The sequence below is a fragment of the Sorex fumeus genome, unplaced genomic scaffold, assembly GCF_029834395.1.
Source record: "Sorex fumeus unplaced genomic scaffold, SorFum_2.1 ptg000100l, whole genome shotgun sequence".
Classification (NCBI taxonomy): domain Eukaryota; kingdom Metazoa; phylum Chordata; class Mammalia; order Eulipotyphla; family Soricidae; genus Sorex; species Sorex fumeus.
In genome coordinates this window covers 6,289,125-6,311,579 of record NW_026606157.1, presented here as the reverse complement: position 1 = coordinate 6,311,579, position 22,455 = coordinate 6,289,125, and the positions used below count along the sequence as shown (strand labels likewise).

At 42.7% G+C, this 22,455-nt stretch overlaps 1 protein-coding gene and 1 non-coding gene across 3 annotated transcripts in view; both read left to right on the top strand.

Annotated features, from left to right (window-relative positions):
• Nucleotides 1–22,455, top strand: part of GYS2 (glycogen synthase 2) — a 65,327-nt gene that overhangs the window by 23,132 nt on the left and 19,740 nt on the right. For both annotated transcript variants that reach the window (XM_056134643.1, XM_056134644.1), the window contains exons 6-11: nucleotides 12,401–12,518; nucleotides 12,703–12,823; nucleotides 15,626–15,732; nucleotides 16,488–16,547; nucleotides 17,746–17,824; nucleotides 19,127–19,240. In XM_056134643.1, coding sequence (XP_055990618.1) covers nucleotides 12,401–12,518; nucleotides 12,703–12,823; nucleotides 15,626–15,732; nucleotides 16,488–16,547; nucleotides 17,746–17,824; nucleotides 19,127–19,240 — 599 coding nt within the window. The remainder of the gene's footprint in view (nucleotides 1–12,400; nucleotides 12,519–12,702; nucleotides 12,824–15,625; nucleotides 15,733–16,487; nucleotides 16,548–17,745; nucleotides 17,825–19,126; nucleotides 19,241–22,455) is intronic.
• LOC130042487 (U6 spliceosomal RNA) lies at nucleotides 524–630 on the top strand. Its single transcript, XR_008795236.1, has one exon. It is a non-coding gene; the product is annotated as a U6 spliceosomal RNA (small nuclear RNA).

Genomic DNA, 22,455 nt, shown 5'->3' with positions numbered 1-22,455 from the left:
TGTGCTATCACTCCAGCCCCATAGAGAATCTACTTAAATTGAAAATTTCTTTTCTCAATTTCACAAAGAAGAGGAATCTATGTTCATGGTGGACAAGGCTGAAGCATAGAGCTGTGTGCTATACGTATTTATAGACACGGACACACTTCTACATACAAAGTCATTCGGCCTTTGTTTCACTCACTAGATGCTGAGTTGGTGAAATGGTCCTTGGTTGGTTCACCACTAGACACCCAAAGATAACTTCTGTACCTGGGTCTAATGCATAGTTAATTAATTTTTACTGGAAAATGCATTTATTATTATGTCCCAAATCCTTTCATATTTTAAATTTTTCAATTTCAGTAGATTCTCAGTAATAGCAACAGGCTCTAGCTGGAACACAGTATTGTTCATTCTGAGCTTAGTGAATAAATGGACTGGGCTTGCAGTGCTGCGGGATTGAAACTAGATTTTCACAGTGACTTGTTCCGTGTGTGTAAATAAGCAGAGCTGTCTTCTGTGTTAAGAAAACCAAGGTCCAGTGCTCGCTTCGGCAGCACATATACTAAAAATGGAACGATACAGAGAAGATTAGCATGGCCCCTGTGCAAGGATGACACGCAAATTTGTGAAGCGTTCCATATTTTTAGGAGACTAACACCCAAGAATAGCCGAGATAAGTACCAGGAGATGTACTCCATGACTTGGAGGCCAGCCACACACGCGAGGGGAAAAGGCAGCTCAGATAGAGAAGGGAGCACCAAATAAAGGGTGCTGGGAGGATCCTCCCAGGATGGGAGAAGCATGCTGAAAGTAGACTATAGACCAAACATGATTGCTACTCAATGCCTGTTTTGCAAACCACAGCACCCAAAAGGAGAGAGAGAACAAAAGGGAATGCCCTGCCACAGAGGCAGGGTGCGATGGGGGGGGGGGGGGGAGGGGATGGGAGGTGGGAGGGATACTAGGATCAGTGGTGGTGGAGAATGGGCACTGGTGAAGGGATGGGTACTCGATCATTGTATAACTGAAACCCAAGCACAAAAATTTGTAAGTCTACAACTGTACCTCATGGTGTTTCACTAATAAAAATTTTAAAAAAAAGAAAGAAAGAAAAGAAAAGAAAACCAAAGTCCAGGGCCAGAGAGATAGCACAACTGGAAAGGTTCTTGCCTTGCATGTTCCTGACCTGGGTTCGATTCCCAACACCCCATATAGTCCCCTGAGCACCTCCAGGAGTGATCCCTTGAGTGCAGAGCCAGGAGTAAGCCCTGACTACAGCTGGGTGTGGCCTAAAAATAAATGAAAAAGAAAAAAAAAAGAAAAGTGCAGCAAATATTGGAAATTCTTGTAAAACCACCACTGTCTGGGACTAAATGATAGCACAGCAAGTAGGGCACTAGTCATGCACTGGCCTGGGTTCGATCCTTGGAATCCCATATGGTCTCCAGAACACTACTGGGAGTAATTCCTGAGTACCACCGGGAGTAATTCCTGAGTACCACCGGGTGTGGCTCAAAAAAACCCACCACACCTTGTAACATGGTCTCACTGGTCCTATTTGATAACTGTTTTAGTTCTCTTCAAATTTCCTTGCAAGTTTTTCCAAGAACTGTTTCCGAAAACATGCAGAGGTTGCAATGCCAAGAGGGATATTCGTATTCCTACAGTTTATTGATCCAGAGGCAGACACGTGACATAATTCATGCCAATCAAAATCCTTACTCCATAGGAAAGGTTCTAAATAGCTAAGTTTCGGTTTAAATGCCCTCTTGCATAACAGAAATGTGTTGAAAACTGTAGTATTCGTTTCTTTATTTAGTAAGAAAGATAGACAGACATAGAACTTTTCAGATGCTCCATTAGATCATAATTTAAATAGATTCCTGACATGTAGTTAAATATTTGATTTTTATTATTATTTTTTAAAACCAGGGTCTCACACATGCAAAGAAAGTTCACAGAGAAACATCTGTTAGCATCTTACTTATTTTTTGTTTTGTTTTTGGGTCGGGCTGGAGCAATAGCACAGTGGGTAGGGCATTTGCCTTGCACAGGGCCTACCCGGCCAACCCAGGTTCGATTCCTCCACCCCTCTCGGAGAGCTCGGCAAGCTACCGAGAGTATCTCGCCCTCACGGCAAAGCCTGGCAAGCTCCCCGTGAGGTATTTGATATGCCAAACATGGTAACAAGTGTCACAATGAAGATGTTACTGGGCCCGCTCGAGCAAATAGATGAACAACGGGAGGACAGTGACAGTGACAATGACAGTTTTTGGGTCACTCCCAGCAATGCTCAGAGATTCCTCCTGTCTCTGCACTCAGAAATTACTCATGGTAGTGCTTGGGGAACCATATGGGATGCTGGAGATCAAAGTCAGGTCTTTCGAATACAAGACAAGCCCCGTATCTGCTGTTAATACAGTTGCTCCAGTTCCCCAATAGGATTTTATTAACAAATTCCTCATTTTTACATCTAAGCCACGTAGTGGGCTGGAGCGATAGAATAGTGGGTACAGCCGACCCAGTCGACCAGAGTTCAGTTCCTCCTCCCCTCTCAGAGAACCTGGCAAGCTACTCAGAGTATCTCGCCCGCACGGCAAAGCCTGGCAAGCTACCTATGACGTATTTCATATGCCAAACACAGTAACAAGTCTCATAATGTTACTGGACCTGCTCGAGCAAAATCAATGAACAATGGGAGGACAGTGACAGTGACAGTGACAGCCAGTTAGATTTCTGTTAATTTCAACTGACTATTCCTATTACTATATTCTCTCCTACCATCTTGGCTTTACTTGTTTTTCCTTCAAATATCTATTTCAAGGTGCTAGACAATTTTCTTTAAAAAGAGAATCCAAAGTATTTGAATAAAGCCCTCATAAAGATCCTAAGCTATTCTAGCTATTTTTTTTCTTTCAAAAGATTCTGTTAGATTCAGTTGAATGCTAAATCTTGTGGTTCTTTTTTTTTCTATTTATTTATTTATTAAAACTAATTAGTGGAACACCATGAGTTACAGTTGTGGACATTACAAGTTTTCATGCATGAGTTTCAGTTATACAATCATCGAGGACCCATCCCTCCACCAGTGCCCATTCTCCACCACCAATGATCCCAGTATCCCTCCCATCCCCCCATGTTCCCCATCCCACCCTGCCTCTGTGGCAAGGCATTCCCCTCTGTTCTCTCTCTCCTTTTGGGTGTTGTGGTTTGCAAAAGAGGCATTTAGTGGCAATCATGTTTAGTCTATAGTCTACTTTTAGAATGCATCTCCTATTCGGGAGGATCCTCACAACACCCTTTACTTGATTTCCCTTCTCTATCTGAGCTACCTTTTCCCCCAGTATGTGTGGCTAACCTTCAAGCCCTGGAGTGAACCTCCTGGTACTTATCTCGACTATTCCTGGATGTTAGTCTCCTAGTTTGTTCCTTTATATTCCCCAGATGAATGCCATCTTTCTATGTCTGTCCCTTTCTTTCTGACTCATTTCACTTAGCATGATACTTTTCATGTAGTACCACTTGTATGTAAAATTCATGACTTCATCTTTTCTAACGGCTGCATTGTATAGATGTCTTGTGGTTCTTATGTCTACTTCAACAATATGCTCGTTTCTTTTCTTGGATCTTCATTGCCTTCTATTTATGGTGTCTTATTCATCATTGGTCTGACTGAGACAAGAAGGCACGAATCCCACCATGCCGTTTTCGACACTGGAGAAGAATTGTTCCTCGGAACATGCGATAAAAGAGGTGTTGGAGGCGTTGGTGTCCTTGTCAACACAAACTTGGCCAAGAGCATTGATTCATTAGAATGCCTAACAACCCGAATCGGACGTTTACATTTGAATAGATGTGGCTTACTGCCTGCAGTTTCTATCTTCGTTGTCTACGCACCAACATCTCATTATGATGAAAGAGAAATCGAGAATTTCTACATGGAGCTAGAGAAGTTCTATAAAGAAGACCACACCTTCTACAAGATCATTGTGGATGATTTTAATGCCAAGATAGGACCGAGAAGATCAGCTGAAGAACTTCACATAAGGACCCATGGCCTAGAATGGAACGAACAGGGTGAGAGACTGTCTGAGTTCATCATGTCGACCAAGACCATTCATGGTAACTCACAGTTCCAGAAGGCAGAATCTAAACGATGGACATGGGAGTCTCCCGGTGGACGATTCCACAACAAAATAGACCACATCATATTCAATCGACAGTTTTGCCTGACCAATGTCGCTGTTGTCCCAAAATTTCGAACGGGATCGGACCACCGTCTCCTTTGTGCAAAATTCTACTTCACAGAGCAGGGAGAAAGGGCTGCAAAGTTCAAAAAGAGAACTCCCAGAATGACCACCAACTGGGAACTCTTTGGTACTATTGCAGCAACATGGGAAGATGCCATTGTTGACAACATTGACGAAGAATACCATCGACTGGTTCAGCACCTCCATGAATGTGCGAGGAACACCAAGAGAGAGATAGCCACAAAAAATCGCCTGTCTTCGAAAACTCTTGAGCTAATTCGCCAGCGTGGTTTGGCACATGCCTCAGGCAACCGCAAGCTAACGTCTGAGCTCGCAAAGCAGTGCAGAGATGTGATCAAGGAAGACCTCAAAGAGAGAAAAGAAGAAGTACTGGTAGATGCGGCAGAAGCCGGGAAAAGTATTCGTAACGCCCGCCTGTCCTTCGCCAACTACAAGACCAAGATGACTGCCCTCCGACGTCCTGATGGATCCATCACATCCTCCAGAACGGCAATGGAGAAGATTATCCATGACTTCTACTCAAATCTCTTCGATAGCCATGTCCACTTGCCAACATACCAAATTCCACAGGATGGATATGTCGTTCCCAACGTTCTCCCTTCCAAAATCCGACACGCCATTTCGTCAGTAAAGAAACGAACAGCACCTGGCCCAGACAAGGTCAGACCTGAACACCTGAAGAACGTGCCATCAGTACTCATCAATACACTGGCTCGGCTCTTCACACGCTACCTGTCTGAATGCAAGGTTCCGTCCCAATGGAAAACCAGCAGGACCGTGCTACTGTTCAAGAAGGGAGACATCCATGACATTGGCAACTATCACCCGATCTGCCTATTGTCTGTCATCTACAAGTTGTTCACTCGAGTCATCCTAAATAGGATTGGCAGAACACTAGATGAAGGACAACCATGCGAGCAAGCCGGGTTCCGCAAAGGATTCAGCACCATCGACCATATCCACACGATAACCAAGCTCATTGAGGTTTCTCGGGAGTTCAAGATGCCGCTCTGTCTAACGTTCATTGATTTAAAGAAGGCCTTTGATTCTGTTGAGACGGAAGCGGTCATTGAAGCCCTAGCCAATCAGGGCATTCAAGCCCAATACATCAGGATCCTCCGTGAGCTGTATTGTGGATTCACTACCAGGATCTCACCATTCTACAAAGAAGTGATCGTTGATGTCAAGAGAGGGGTGCGGCAGGGTGATACCATTTCACCGAAACTCTTCAGTGCCACCCTCGAGAACATCATGCGACGACTGGAATGGGAAGGAATGGGAGTGAAGATAGATGGTCGGCAACTACACCACCTCCACTTTGCTGATGACATTGTTTTAATAACACCAAACATCAGCCAAGTGGCACAAATGCTGGCCGACTTTGACCGTGAGTGTGGAAAGGTAGGACTACAGCTGAATCTTACGAAGACAATGTTTATGAGAAACAGCCTCGTTCCTGACGCCCCATTCGCTCTCAACGGAACGACCATCTCCGAATGCAACAGCTATGTCTACCTAGGTCGAGAGGTCAACATGACAAATGACCTGGCACCCGAGCTGCGCAGGAGGAAGAAAGCGGCTTGGAACGCCTTCAAGAACGTTGAAGAAATAGCTAAGAGGACGAAGAACCTCCGGCTCCGGGCACATGTCTTTGATTCCACTGTTCTTCCTGCATTAACATATGCCTCAGAGACCTGGGCCCTACGCAAACAAGATGAGAACGCTATTCAGGTCTCCCAAAGAAGAATAGAAAGAGCTATGCTTGGAATATCACGTTTCACTCAAATGAGAGAAAGAATCCGGAGTTCTGACATCCATCGACGATCAAGAATCAGGGACGCTGTCTCATTTGCCAAGGTGTCGAAAATCAGGTGGGCTGGTCACGTAATGAGATTTAAAGACAACCGTTGAACTAGAGCTGTTACTGATTGGATTCCACGGGATGTCAAAAGACTGAGGGGCCGCCCACCTACCAGATGGTCAGACTTCTTCGTCAAGATCATGAACGATCGGTTTGAGGCCCTTCATGTTCCCGGAGCGAACAGATGCCATTGGGCTACACTAGCACGTGACAGGGACAAATGGAGACGTTACTGGCGCCCGCTCGAGCAACTCGATGACTAACGGGAAGTTAAGTGATTAAGTGATTAAGTGATTCATGAAAATGCCTTGTCTTTTCCTATTCTAAAAAAAAAAAACTCATTTCACCTCTCACTAAAAGCAGGCATTTTCTAAGACAATATTTCAGATGCTGTTTTTCTATACACTTACTTATTTTACTGGGCCCGCTCGAGCAAATCGGCGATCAACGGGAGGGGCCTTTACTTACTTATTAAATTGTTGGTATTTAATTTAGATAGGTGTAAAGGTAAGAATTCTTGTCTAACTACCTGAATTCAGGAGCTGTTTTACATTAAATATATTTTATAAGGGGCGTGGCTTTGTAAACATTGAAGCTCTCTGCTCCTTAGCTGCACCATGGGTTAATACGATCTCCAATCTAGACTTCCTGCCATGATAGCTCATCATTGTTTCAGTTTGCATTTTCCTGATAATAAGTGATGCAGAGTGTTTTTTAATATACTTATTGGCCATCGGTATGGCTTCTTTGAGGAAGTTTCTGCTCATCTTTTCTTCCTGCCTTTTGATGGGACTGTTTCTTCTTGTTAATATTTACAAGTGCTTTACATATCTTGGACATTAATCCCTTATCAGCTGAGTGGCGGGTATATATTTTCTTCGTCTATGGGGTATCTTTTTATTCTGGTCATTGTTTCTTTTGTGGTACAGAAGCTCCCTAATTTCATACAGTCCCATTTGCTTATCTTTGCTTCCATCTGCTTGGCTGATGGCATTACATCATTAAAAATGCTTTTATAATCAGTGTCATGAAGGGTTATACCTATATTCCTTAATATTTTTTGTGGATTCAGGTATGATATGGAAGTGTTTAATCCATCTTGAATTGACTTTTGTGCATGGTATGAGAAAAGGGTCTAAGTTGTTAAAAATGGCAGCCTTCCCAAAGCACTCTACATATTTAGTGCATTATGAAAATGCCCATAACGTTTTGTTTCGTTGTTTGGTGGCCACATCCGGCTGTGCTCAGGGATTACTCCTGGGTTCTGTACTCAGAAATCACTCCTGACAGGGCTCAGGAAACCATATGCGATGCCAGTGATCAAACCCAGGTCGACTGCATGTAAGACATGCATATTACTCACCATAATATTGCTCTGGCCCCACAGTTTTTAAAGACATAGGCAAGATGTTGCTGAAATTCATATGGAGCAATAAAATCCACCCCCACCCTTACCCTCCACATAGCCAAAGTAATTCTAAGAAAAAAGAAGATAGACTTTTCTTCTCTCAACGTTAAATTGTACAATAAGGACATTTTATTTTATTTTATTTTTAATGTATTTTTATTAGTGAAACACCATGAGGTACAGTTGTAGACTTTCAAATTTTTGTTCTTGGGTTTTGATTATACAGTGATCAAATACCCATCCCTCCACCAGTGCCCATTTCCCACCACCACGGATCCCAGTATCCCTCCCATCCCCCATTCCCCCATCCCACCCTGCCTTTGTAGCAGGGCATTCCCTTTTGTTCTCTCTCTCCTTTCGGGTGTTGTGGTCTGCAAAAGAGGCATTGAGTGGCAATCATGTTCGGTCCATAGTCTACTTTCAACATGCATCTCCCATCCTGGGAGGATCCTCCCAACACCCTTTACTTGGTGGTCCCTTCTCTCTCTGAGCTGCCCCTTCCCCTAAAATGCCTGACTGGCCTCTAGGCCATGGAGTAATCCTCCTGGTACTGATCTCGGCTATTCTTGGGTATTAATCTCCTATTTTGTTACTTTATGTAATAAGGCCATTTTAACCAAGACAATGTGGTACTGGAATAAGGATGGACTTTCAGATCAATGGGCTATCCATTGAGAGCCCAGAGATTATAGACCCATAGTCTGTGATCATCTAATCTTTGACAAAGGAAGTAAGAGCATGGAAAGAATGAAGAAAAGCCTCTTCAGTAAATGGTACTGGAAAAACTGGTCAGTCACGTGTGAAAAAAGGAACCAGATATCTGGTTATCAAAGGCCTCTTTATCACTATATTCTTGTGCTGTGCCCATAAATTCAACTCAAAATCATTTCAGATGTTGGAAAGGATGTACATATATACTGGCGAATATATATATATATACACATATATATATGTTGTATATATATAAAGGATGTATATATACTGTATATTTATAAGAAAAACAGCATTATAAATTTACTAATTACAAATACCCTGCTAAATATAAAGTCTGATTTGAATCTTGAACATGATATACACAATTGCCCTTATGGACTATATACTGAGGAATTTTTATTCTACTTGGGAACAGTAAAAATCCTCACAAGTGCATAATTCTAATCCAACGGCAGCCTATGCACTCACACAGCCTATAAAGTCACTTAATGGTCCCCTTTACCATGTGATTATTTTGCCCTTGTGAGACACTTGAACCACAATTCTGTGGTTCTGTATAGAACCATTTAACTTTGTTTAGAGATGTAATTAACTAGAAGAGTAAATGTATTTTAAGACTATTTAGACTCTGTTGCAGAATTGTACCATTTGTCTAAACTCTACAAGATGGAATGTTTCTTAATATAGGGTTTGTATTTGGCCTAGAATTGGAAAACTGAGGGTACCAAGTAAGAGAATGTGGGAGAAAGAGGAGTAAAAATAACATGAAGACAGTAGTGGAGGGTGTCAGCACTTTTGGGGTGGTGAGGTGTGACAACTGTACATCAACACTATAAACATTAGCACGATTATAGTATGTCACTTTAACAACAACAATAACAGCAGCAGCAACAACAATAATAATACAGGGTTTGTAATGTCAAATTAAGGTGAGTCAGGTAAGCGAACTCAATTTGACATTTAACTCAGTTCCGACCCAAACAAACACTAGTCCGTGAGTAATTTCTCAGGAAGGTCATGGGGGTACAGTGATCCTGTTTTTAGACTCTAAACTGTTCAGAATCTGATCATTTTCTCTTGCTTTGTTTTGTTGATGGGTTGATTTCTTCATCTCTCACATGTAAGTGAAATGAGACTGTTTATCTTTCTCCCTCTGACCTACTTCACTAAGCATAATATTTGTTTTGTTGTTTTGTTGGTTTGGGGTCACTGGCCTTGCTCATGGCTTACTCCTGGCTTTGCACTCAAGTGTCATGGAGTGCTCAGTGGATCCTCTGTGGTGTCAGGGTCCAACCTGGGTGAGCCAGGCCCCTGCCTACTGTGTCAATCGCTCCTGCCCAGATGCATAATATTCCTACATCCATCCATTTTGTTGGCAAGTGGCACTATTTCATCATTTAACTAGGTGAGGAATACTGCATTTTGCATGTATTCCTTAAGTGTCTCAGTTTCTGCCTTGGAAAATATAGATAAAAGCACACCCTCCGTTGTTCAAGGATAAAATGGGTTACATTGTTAAGCATCTAGAGTTGAGCCTGGTGCACAATTAAGTTACCAATAAAAGAAACTTAGGGACTGAAGCCTTAAAAAAAATGCCTGACTTAGAAAACTCTTGAGCTTATTCGCCAATGTGGTTTAGCGCATGCCTCAGGCAACCACAAGCAAATGTCCAAGCTCGCAAAGCAGTGCAGAGATGTGATAAAGGAAGATCTCAAAGAGAGAAGAGCAGAAATGCTGGTAGATGCAGCAGAAGCCAGGAAAAACATTCGTTAACTTCCGTCTGTCTTTTGCCAACTACAAGACCAAGATGACTGTCCTCAGACGTCCCGATGGATCTATCACATCTTCCAAAAGGGCAATGGAGAAGATTATCCATGACTTCTACTCAGATCTCTTCAATAGCCATGTCCACTTGCCAACATACCAAATTCCGCAGGATGGATATGTCGTTCCCAAAGTTCTTCCTTCCAAAATCCGACACACCATTTCGTCAGTAAAGAAACGAACAGCACCTGACCCAGACAAGGTCAGACCTGAACACTTGAAGAACTTGCCGTCAGTACTCATCAATACGCTGGCTCAGCTCTTCACATGCTACCTGTCTGAATGCAAGGTTCCATCCCAATGGAAAACCAGCAGGACTGTACTACTGTTCAAGAAGGGAGACATCCACGACATTGGCAACTATCACCCAATCTGCCTATTGTCTGTCATCTACAAGCTGTTCACTCAGGTATCCTGAATAGGATTGGCAGAACACTAGATGAAGGACAACCATGCGAGCAAGCCGGGTTCTGAAAAGGATTCAGCATCATCACCATATCCACACGATAACCAAGCTCATTGAGATTTCTCAGGAGTTCAAGATGCCGCTCTGTCTAACGTTCATTGATTTAAACAAGGCCTTTGATTCTGTTAAGACGGAAGCGGTCACTGAAGCCCTAGCCAATCAGGGCACTCAAACTCAATACATCAGGATCCTCCATGAGCTGTATTACGAATTCACTACCAGGATCTCACCATCCTACAAAGAAGTAATCATCCATGTCAAGAGAGGGGTTCGGCAGGTTGATACCATTTCACTGAAACTCTTCAGTGCCACCCTTGAGAACATCATGCGACGACTGGAATGGGAAGGAATGGGAGTGAAGATAGATGGCCGGCAACTACACCACCTCCACTTTGCTGATGACATCATTCTAATAACACCAAACGTTAGCCAAGCAGCACAAATGCTGGCCGACTTAGACCGTGAGTGTGGAAAGGTCGGACTACAGCTGAATCTCATGAAGACATTGTTTATGAGAAACAGCCTCATTCCTGACGCTCCATTCTCTCTCAATGGAATGACCATCTCCGAATGCAACAGTTATGTGTACCTAGGTCGAGAAGTCAACATGATGAATGACCTGGCACCTGAGTTGCGCAGGAGGAAGAGAGTGGCTTGGAATGCCTTCAAGAGCGTTGAAGAAATAGCTAAGAGGACGAAGAACCTCTGGCTCCGGGCACATCTCTTTGATTCCACTGTTTTTCCTGCATTAACATATGCCTTAGAGACCTGGGCCCTATGAAAAGAGGATGAGAATGCTGTTCAGGTCTCCCAAAAAGGAATCTAAAGAGCTATGCTTGGAGTATCACGCTTCACTCAAATGAGAGAATGAATCCGGAGTTCCGACCTCCGCAACGATCAAGAATCAGGGACACTGTCTCGTTTGCTAAGTCATCAAAAATCAGATGGGCTGGACACGTAATGAGATTTAAAGATGACCGCTGGACTAGAGCCATTACTGACTGGATTCCACAGGACGTCAAAAGACCGCGTGGCTGCCCACCTACCAGATGGTCAGACTTCTTCGTCAAGATCATGAACGATCGGTTTGAGGCTCTTCGTGTTCCTAGAACAAACAGATGCCATTGGGCTACACTAGCACGCAACAGGGACAAATGGAGACGTTACTGGCCCCCGCTCGAGCAAATCGATGAGTAACGGGAAGTCAAGTGATCAAGTGATCAAGTGAAGCCGTAGATAGTTCAACAGGATGGAAGTTTCTAGGTTTGATCTCTCGCACCTGATGATTTTCTTGCTCTGTCGGGAGCAATCGAGCACAGAGCAGAGAATAGAGTGGCCCCAAACCACCAAAAAAATAGGAAGTGTAATAATAATAAATTTTGTTATTAATGAAACTATTCCATTGTACCAATCACTGAGCTTAATTTTTTTAGTCAAGGACTTCTGGTTTCCTGGGCTGGTTGCTGGGCAGGGCAGTGGCCAAAGGGAAACTGGGGACATTGGTGGTGGGAAATGTACAACTGGGGTACATACAAATGTACACTGGTGAAGGGACGGGTGTTGGCACATTATATGACTGAAACTCAATCATGAATAACTTTATAACTGTGAATAACTCACTGTGATTCAATTGAAAAAATCAACATTTTTTTAAAAATTGAAAAAAAAAAGATTTACAAGGGATACCTGGTTTCTTATTCCAACAATGCACTGTGAAGTTTTATGAGTGTTCAAATCAGAGATAGTCATAAAATAAAAGCATTATTAGACATCTCATTTTATGAATCTAAAAAACACGGCTTTCTACAATGATATTATTCTAAAGAAATTTTTTAAAGAATTTTTGTGATGATTTATTTTTTCTTTTCTAGATGTGGTTACTCCAAATGGCCTGAGTGTTAAGAAATTTTCAGCCGTGCATGAGTTTCAAAATCTCCACGCCATGTACAAAGCCAAGATCCAAGATTTTGTTCGAGGTCATTTTTATGGGTATGCTACTCTTTAAATACGCACACAAAAACATTGCCATGTGATTTTAGGAATTTCTGGTGTAGAGAAACAGGTAAATGTTTATCTTCCCTCCCCTTCTGGACTTGAAGGGGATTCACTTGTACAATTTGTTGCTGGCTCTCTGTTTCTCCTGAAACTGTTTTGCTTTGTTTTTTTTTTTTAGTCATCTGGACTTTGATCTGGAAAAGACTTTGTTCCTTTTCATTGCTGGGAGGTATGAGTTTTCAAACAAAGGAGCTGACATCTTCCTGGAATCTTTATCCAGGCTCAATTTCCTGCTGAGGGTAAGAAAACTCCAGAACCTAAGACCCGGCTTTTATAAAGGACTTTCTTCCACCAAAGTGAAGAACTTTCTGGCATCTTAAATAGTTCCTAAGCATGTATATGGCTGTGAAGAGTTAAAGTGGCCACAGTCCTTCTCTGTTCACATGGAGGTTGTCACATTGTTCAGTTGTATATTATGTTGCCAGGGTTTTATTTTTTAAATTTTTTTAATTTTTTGCTTTTTGGGTCACACCTGGTGATGCACAGGGGTTACTCCTGGCTCTGCACTCAGGAGTTACTCCTGGCGGTGCTCAGGGGACCATATGGGATGCTGGGAATCGAACCCGGGTCGGCCACGTGCAAGGCAAACGCCCTACCTGCTGTGCTATCGCTCCAGCCCCGTCAGGGTTTTATTTTTGAGAGCCATAAGCTTATTGATGATATCTGCTCTTTTAAAAGATGACATAATAACATTCCCTCACCTTAGACCACAAGATCTTGTACCCAGTTGAAAGATAACAGAACGCTAGCAAACAGACAACAAAATTTCACCTTTTCAAAACACAGTAATGATATGGAATGAGGTGGTCTCATGCAGATGTAGTACATGGGTAGAAGTCTTCTTAACACAGTACCATGCTATTACACGTATTTTTCTCTCCCACCGTTCCTGTCCTCCATGGGCATAAGACAGGCCTTCGGGGAAGCACATACCATCGTGGCTGAGAGTCAGATATTCTCATGGGCCTGGGCAGACACAGACGGACTCTGTTCATCTCCCAAGTCACCAACCACATCTCCTCCAGAAACTAGGTGCTTCACTCCCTGATCACGGTATGGTAAGGAAGATGTGATTTTTAATAAGCTTCTAGTTAATCCAGACAGCATACACGTGCACAGACACACACACACACACACACACACACACACACACGCATGCACACACACTCGCACACACACGCACGCACACACACTCACACACACACACACACACTAAGTCCACAGAAATAACTAGAAAATAGCCATGTTACACATGTAGGTTAAAGGTATTGGTTTATACTAACATAAGGATGTACAATAAATAATAAAATACTGCAGGTCAGTGTAAAATTTTAATGTTAGTGAAATACTGAGGCTATCTGTCACTGTCACTGTCACTGTCCTCCCGTTGTTCATCATTTTCCTCCAGCAGGCCCAGTAATATCTCTATTGTGACACTTGTTACAGTGTTTGGCATTTCACTGTGGATTTAAATTTAGATGTACACAAAAAGCCAGTTAACTCTCATTTTAGGCACTGAGGGCCCTTACAGCACTTGCAGAAGCTACAGATTGTACTTGAATTGTTTTGACTGCATTTTGGCTGCCACTGGGATGGGTTTCCTGTTCTAAAACTTTCATACAATTTTGTTTTCAAAAGAGAATGTCAAACCATAGAGTGCAAAGTCCACAGATAAAATGCACTCTGTAGATGGTCATTTCCAGAATATGTGAGCATTCATACGTTCATGTTCACAGGTTTTTTTTTTTTGCTTTTTGGGTCATACCCGGCGATGCTCAGGGGTTACTCCTGGCTCATGCACTTAGGAATTGCTCCTGGAGGTGCTCTGGGGACCGTATGGGATGCTGGGAATCGTGTTGGCCATGTTGGCTGAGTGCAAGGCAAACGCCCTACCCACTGTGCTATCACTCCAGCCCCCCATGTTCACAGTTTTACGTGCATTAATTTCTTTGTTCCTACAGCAGCTTGATGTCATTTTCTTCTGAGAAATGTGGATCATCAGTATTTGCAGGAAGAGTAAAATAAAGCATAGGATTTATTTTAATTTATTTGCGGGGGGGGGGGGGGAGGTGTCGGAGGGTGGAGGTATGGTTTTGAGCACACCCAGCTGTGCTCAGGGCTTGGGAGACCATATGGGTTGACAGGGATTAAACCTGGGTCGGCCTCATGCAAGGCAAACACCTCAACTGCTGTACTATTGCTCTGACCCTAAGGAGTAAGAATATACCAGCTTGTGTTCCAGCTTTACAAAGAGCCTGTTATAGGTGTTCAGAGAAAATGTGGAGCCACTCCTGACTTCTTCGACATTAGAAGTGAGAAGACTAAAGGCAACAGTACATGGTTTTTAAGAGGATTGGGTCCCCTCCGGGTTTAAATCATCTGGACAGTGGCTGCCACAACAAAGCTCTTTAGCATACATTTTTTCTCTTTAAAACATTTTTATTTAACACTGCGGTTTACAGAGTTGTTCATAATGTCATTATTTCAGGCATTCAGTGTTCCAATAGTAGTCTCCACCATTGTGACATTAGGACTCAAAAGACAAAATGCTACGAGCATAAAGATGTTTAAGTAAAAATGTAAATGATCTATCTGTGCAAATCAGTGTGAATCCGTTAGGAAAAATAGAGCAAACCAAAAGCAAACCCTCCTTTAATTGGCAATCTAAAAACTGAAAGAACTGATTTTGGTCTTGTTCTAGATTAGTTCCAATTTGTTTCCCTTTTTATAAACCCTAGAAAATCACTGACATCAGTAGCGATTCTAAGATATCTTAGGTAATTAATTCTGGGAAATAAATTTTAGGTCTGGAATTTGAATTTCTTGGAAAGATCTTGATTGAAATCCAGATTTAACTTAGTAATTCTGAAAAGAAATCTGTAGCAAGTGGGGTGTAATTTCTCTGTGAATCATAAATATTCTTTTTCATTCAAAAATATTTACAAACACCATATTTGGGTTTATTTGGGTTTATTTGTGATCCATTTTAAAAATTTTCTCTTGGATAACTGATTCTGTTGTGTTTTCTGATTCCTCGTTAGATGCATAAAAATGACGTCACAGTGGTGGTGTTTTTTATTATGCCTGCCAAGACAAATAATTTCAATGTGGAAACCCTGAAAGGCCAGGCAGTACGCAAACAGCTATGGTAATGGCACATTTTGTAAACGTTCTCTAGCAGAGAATGGGAAGGACTGTTTCTTACAGGAATGACTTCTGATATAGCTCTTTAATTTGCTCCCCGCTCCAAGACTGTTACCACACAAATACTCCTGGGTTCTCTTCTCAATAGACAGTGATGATCTAATGCCTTATAAGACAATGTTACTAAAGAAATGGAAATGACCTAACATGAAAGGATAAGGCCACTGTAAAAATCTTTATTTTTTAATTTTACTTATTTTAAAATGATTGGTTATTGAGCCTGTGATTTGTAATATTATTAATAATGGTCTTGCATGCACATAATTCCAACACGGTGGGTGGTATTCTTAATTCATTGTGGAAATCTGAAAACAGATGTCAAAGCAAGGAGATTAGTATAACTCCCTCCATGCTCCAACCCATCCAGCCATTATCAGTCAATTCCAGTCTTGTTATGTCTGTGCCTTCATCTGTTCACCCTCCCATCTTAAACTCTCCCCTGATCAAGCCCCCCGCGACCCCCTGTTAATCCATCCAGAGTGTCCCACTGTCTTTGCTCTGACAAGACAGTGGGTCGAAAAGACAAAGATTGAAACTGAGCTTGAACTCAATCAAATCTGAACTGAAGGCAAACAGGAAAACATTCCAAGTGACTATGCGAAAGAGATCGGGGCTGTCCACGAATGTAGCAGCATTTTCATAGTTAATACACTTTAAGGTGTGCTCCTGTTTCTGTTGTAAACCCTTCTCTTTGTACAGGGACACTGCACATACCTTGAAGGAAAAGTTTGGGAAGAAGCTCTATGATGCATTATTAAGGTAGGCGCAGGGATCTCACGGTATAGACACTCTGATGTAAATAAATTTGGTTCCAAATACTAAGAAATTTATGGTCTTTGGAGGTGCCTCACATCATGTGAACTCGCTTCCTTTCCTCCCTTTCTTTCTGTCTGACAAGTGGTTGTAAATAGTTGCCAGGAAATATTTGTATGTGCAGACAGATTCGAATTCAGGGAAAATCTTGTTAATGGTTAATATTTCCTGCGGGTTATTTCAAGTTAAATATTCCTTGATTCTTATATATAATATTTATATTAATACCATTTGTGAATAGTATTTACTAACTAAATTAGTTAGTATTTACTAACTAAATAGCAAACTTTGTTCATTAAAATAAAGATACGTGTATAAATAAAATTTATGAATAAAATATAAATAATTAAATCAAATAATAATGTATTATAACAATGATTCATAATCTGTGACTTTAGAGAGCTTGTTTTGGTTCCTGGCCCAGGGGACTGGTATATGTCTTTCTTTTACTTGTAAAAATAACTTATAGATGGACAGCTATAGCTCCTTCAGAACAGAGCCCTCAGTAATTAGGAGAATATCATGCGAGAGTCCCCCTGATGGTCAATATCAATACTTTAAAATTGAATTTCAAGGGGCTGGAGTGACAGCACACTGGGTAGGGCATTTGCCTTGCACGCGGCCAACCTGGGTTCGAATTCCGGCATCCCATATTGTCCCCTGAGCACCACCAGGAGTAATTCCTGAGTGCAGAGCCAGGAGTAACCCCTGAGTATTGCCGGGTGTGACCCAAAAAAGCAAAAAAAAATAATAAATAAATAAAATTGAATTTCAAGGGGCCAGAGAGATAGTCCAGCATGTAGGGCTTTATACCCAGCTGATCTGGGTTCTATTCCCAGCAAGGCATGTGATCCCCTGAGCACAGAGCCAGGAGTAAGTCCTGAGTACTACCAGGTGTGGTCCAAAAACCAAATAATATAATAATAATAATAAATAATTAAAATTAATTTCTTTTTTTTTTCATTCTGTCAAATGTGGTTTTTTAATCAAACTTCTTTATACTTAGGGAGTTTTTGAATTTCATTAGAAAACTATGTTGGCTTATACATATTTTTAAAGTGCTTGAAATGATCTCTGATACCCCGTTAGGGAACACTCAGCTAGTTTTTAAAAGAATTTGTTCTTAAGATTCTTTTCCCCACAGAGGAGAAGTCCCTGACATGAACAATATTTTGGATCGAGATGATCTAACAATTATGAAAAGAGCCATCTTTTCAACTCAGGTAATAATGGCAGAAGTGTCCACCTCCTCCATTAATAGTTAAATTTATTTTAAACCATCATTTTGATGTATTGAAAGGAACTAATTTGGGACATTTTTAAACCTTGAATAAGAACAGGAGCTTTTAAAATATTCACCTGAATTACAGCTTTATATGAGTGGTTTTCAGAACTTCTGTTTAAGAATCTCATAAAATTTATCTTTACATATAAAATTTCTATGATTACCAAGGTAAATACATATATGAAATATATAATATATATGCATTTTATATTGGTATAATATAGTATTGGTATAATATTGGTATATTGGTATAATATTGGTATAATTGGTATAATAAAGGTAATGGTAAAGGCCCTCCCGTTGATCGTCGATTTGCTCGAGCGGGCCCAGTAACGTCTCCATTGGAGACTTTGTTGTTACTGTGTCTGGCATATCGAATACTCTCGGTAGCTTGCCAGGCTCTCTGAGAGGGGCGGAGGAATCGAACTCGGGTCGGCCATGTTGGCCGCTTGTAAGGCGAACGCCCTACCCGCTGTGCTATCGCTCCAGCCCAATTGGTATAATATTGGTATAATATTTATATTGGTATAATGTATAATATATATACATTTTACATTTTATACATTTTATATTTCATTCCTAAACTTTTCAAAAAGCATTATAGCACTGTAGCACTGTCCTCCCGTTGTTCATCGACTTGCTCCAGTGGGCCCAGTAACGTCTCCATTTGCAAAAAATGTGTTTCTCAGTCACATGTAATTATGACCCCAAAAGAGTGGCAAATGCTCTTTTTTTTCCCCTCTCTTTTCGGGTCACACTGGTGATGCACAGGGTTTACTCCTGGCTCCGCACTCAGGAATCACTCCTGGCTGTGCTGGGAGGGTGGACCATTTGGGATGCAGGTTGGCCGCATGCAAGGCCAACGTCTTACCCGCTGTGCTATATGGCTCCAGCCTCCAGCCCGCTCTTGAACGTTTGCTTGGAACTAACCTGGGATGAACCAGGCATTAGAGCAGAACTGCAAAGGGGAACCAGGAGCAACCCCATCCTGAGCCCCACACTCTGACTCCTGCGGGCCGCTTAAGTCCCAGAAGCAGTGAGCAGCCTGGGCATCCCGGGCAGTGGCTAAGGTGGGGAGGCAACGCCTCCCTCCCGTGGGGGCTGTATTCAGAGTTCTCCAACCCTGGTCCCTGGTGTGGTCCCTGCTTTCTTGAGACAACAGTGGGGCAGGGGCCACGCCGCCTTTGAGCCGTGGGTGAGGTGAGCCACACCCCGACTGTCCTCTCCTCTCTGGTTGCAGCGGCATTCCCTGCCTCCCGTGACCACCCACAACATGATCGACGACTCCACCGACCCCATCCTCAGCACCATCCGCCGCATCGGGCTGTTCAACAGCCGCACGGACAGAGTCAAGGTAGGAGCCGGGCAGGGCGGGCACTTCCGAGTGACACGGAATATGCTTATTTACTTATTTTCCTGGCATTGCTCTGGGGCTATTCCTGGCGATGTGCTGTCCACTTCTAACCCCCCACCCCATCACACACACACACACACACACACACACACACACACACACACACAGCACTTTCCGTGTGCAAAGCCTGGGCTCCAGCCCTTTGCTCAAATTCACCCGCCCCTCCATTGTGTCGTTTTTGGGGAGCAGGCTTCCTTACAGATTCCAACTGTGTTTTCCAAAGTGTGTTCAACCACCCTGGGGAGAGTGAGTTGGAACCATCCAGGGCAGAGGTAGGAACTGCAGGAGAAAGTAGAGGGAAGGGACATTATTTTGCTTATTCACTTGAAAGGAGATTTCCTGAGGACACAGAATAATGTTTTTCTGAAGAGGGTGTGGTCTGCCACAGAAGTTCAGGAATCTATGTTGACATCTGCTTAGAACATTTCAAATGGTATTTCTAAAGAAAAGGAGTTCTTGGGCTAGAGAAAGGACTCAGTAGGTTGAATGTGGGCTCTGCACACAGGCGGTCTGGGTTTGATCTCTGGGACCACGTGGCAAGTCATGAATAGAGCTAGGATAGTCCCTAAACACTGCCTCCAAACAGCAACAATAGAAAATTAATTCTTTCCTGACTTCGGTAATGTATGTCCAATAACTATTTTAGTAACATTCTTGAAAACTGAAGAATACTTATGAGTCTGAGTCATAATTTTAGCATGATTTTCTTTGCCTCTTACAGCCAGCATAAATATTTTCTTTGCATCTTACTAGTAGCAAGCATAAAGAGATGTCCTAAATTTTTATGATCCAAATATATTCTTGAAATATTTGAATGAGTGAGTCTCCAAGATGAACATGAATGTTTCCTGCTAAAATTCAATCTACAGGGATAAGAGGGGAAGTTTCCAGTTTCAGAGAAGGTGGCTGAGGATGCTTTAGTATAATTTTCTCTGGACCGGTTCATTCTTCTGATCTGAGTGTTAGATTAACGAGGCACAGCATCAGCTGTGGGAGTGAAACGGCTTTTGCTACTGTGGAACTTCATTTCTGTGTTTACTAAGAGCCTTGTCTGTTCTGGGCACGGGACTAGGGCCAATTGACAAATGTTTTATTTATTTATTTATTTATTTATTTATGTATTTATTTTAAAATGTAAAGGCCCTCCCGTTGATCGTCGATTTGCTCGAGCGGGCCCAGTAACGTCTCCATTGGAGACTTTGTTGTTACTGTGTCTGGCATATACGAATACTCTCGGTAGCTTGCCGGGCTCTCCAAGAGGGTATTTATTTATTTTTGGGTCACACCTAGGGATGTTCAGGGTTTACTCCTGGCTTTGCACTCAGGAATTACTCCTGGCGGTGCTCTGGGAACCATATGGGATGCTGGGAATCAAACCTGGGTCGGCCACGTGCAAAGCAAATGCCCTACCCACTGTGCTATCTCTCCAGCCCCCAGAAAAATGTTTTAGTATCAGCAAATTCTTTATCCCTGCTCAATTATATTCACTAGAATTTAAGACCAAAGAGTCTTAAAGTTGTAGCAATTTTGCACCCACCTCTCACTTTTTCCTTCTTTCTTTCCCTCTCTATATTTATTTATTTATTTGCTTTTTGGGTCACACCTGGTGATGCACAGGGGTTACTCCTGGTTCTGCACTCAAGAATTACTCCTGGCACTGCTCAGGGAACTATACAGGATGCTGGGAATCGAACCCGGGCCGGCTGCGTGCAAGGCAAATGCCCTACCCGCTGTGCTATGCCTCCAGCCTCTCTTCCCCCCCCCCCCCCCCCCCTTTTCATTGACTCTCTCATCAAGACGGAGTTGTGGATTCCTTCACTGTCCATCCAATAGAGAGTTGCTGGGGGCACACTGTTGGGGCCATACCTGGCAGTGCTCTGGGAACTACTCTTGGTTCTGTAGAACCAGTCCAGGGATTGTGCCTGGTGGCGCTCAGATAACCATGCGGTGTTGGGAACTAAACCCAGGTCTCTTGCCTGTAAAGCACGTGCTCAGTCTTTTGAGCTATAGAGATTTTTTATTTTTTGCCGTTTTCAAAAAATGGAACCCCCACGAATTACAAAATTACAAATGTGATCAGGACTGAGTTTCAGGTATACAATACTGCAACACCTATCCCTTCCCCAGTGTCTATTCCCTCCCCAGTGTCTCCAGTTACCCTCTCGCCCCCAGCCTGCCTCTGCAGTCGGCACTTTATACCTCCTTTCAGCACTCTTTTCTTTTCCAGAGCGACCACTTCCTTCCACCAATGTCCTAATGTAGCTTTCCCCAGTGGCCAGCTTCCAACTGGACACAGGTTCTCTTCATCTTTGTTCCTATTGCCTTTGGGCGTTTATTATTCCTCTACTATGTTTTTTTTTCCTATCCCATATAAGAGACAGATCATTTTGTATTTTGGCATACTCTTTTTTTTCCAAGTTCTAAGGGCTGTTTGGGGACCCCGTTCTCTCCCACATTTTGGTAGGAACTTGCTCTTCCTACTTTACGACTCTTTGATGATGTGGATTTACTCAGTCCTTCCCACGAGATTTACCCATGTTGTTTACATTTCTCCACATGGAAAAAACACAGTTTACTTCCATCCTATCTTCTTTAAGCAGGTTTTTTTAAAAAAATATTTCTGCTTTTTCTTTTCTTCTCTGTCAAAAAGTTTGGGGACCAAATTGTCTATTTTGAAAATTTGTTTGTCATTGGGCTGGAGAGATAGCACAGAGGGTAGGGCGTTTGTTTTGTATGCGGCGGACTCGAGTTCGATTCCCAGCATCCCATATGGTCCCCTGAGCACCGCCAGGAGTAATTTCTGAGTGCATGAGCTAGGAGTAACCCCTGTGCACCGCCTGGTGTGACCCGAAAAGCAAAAAAAAAAAAAAGATTCGTTCGTCATCTTCTGTTTTGCCCTTGATCTAGACATCCTCTGAGAAACAGACTCAGAGAGGACTGGACAGGAACATCCTTGGTGAAGGACACGGCAAACGCAAGCAGGAGCTGGCAGGGAGGGGCAGTCAGATGAGAGGGGTGGGTCGGGATGGGGCCCAGAGGTGGCTCGAGGAGTTGGGACTCAGCTTGACCCCTAATCTCCCTCACTGCCCTGTCCCCCGAGCACCATGCTGGATTGACCTCAAAAACTCAAAGGAGGAAAAGACAGCCACAGGCTG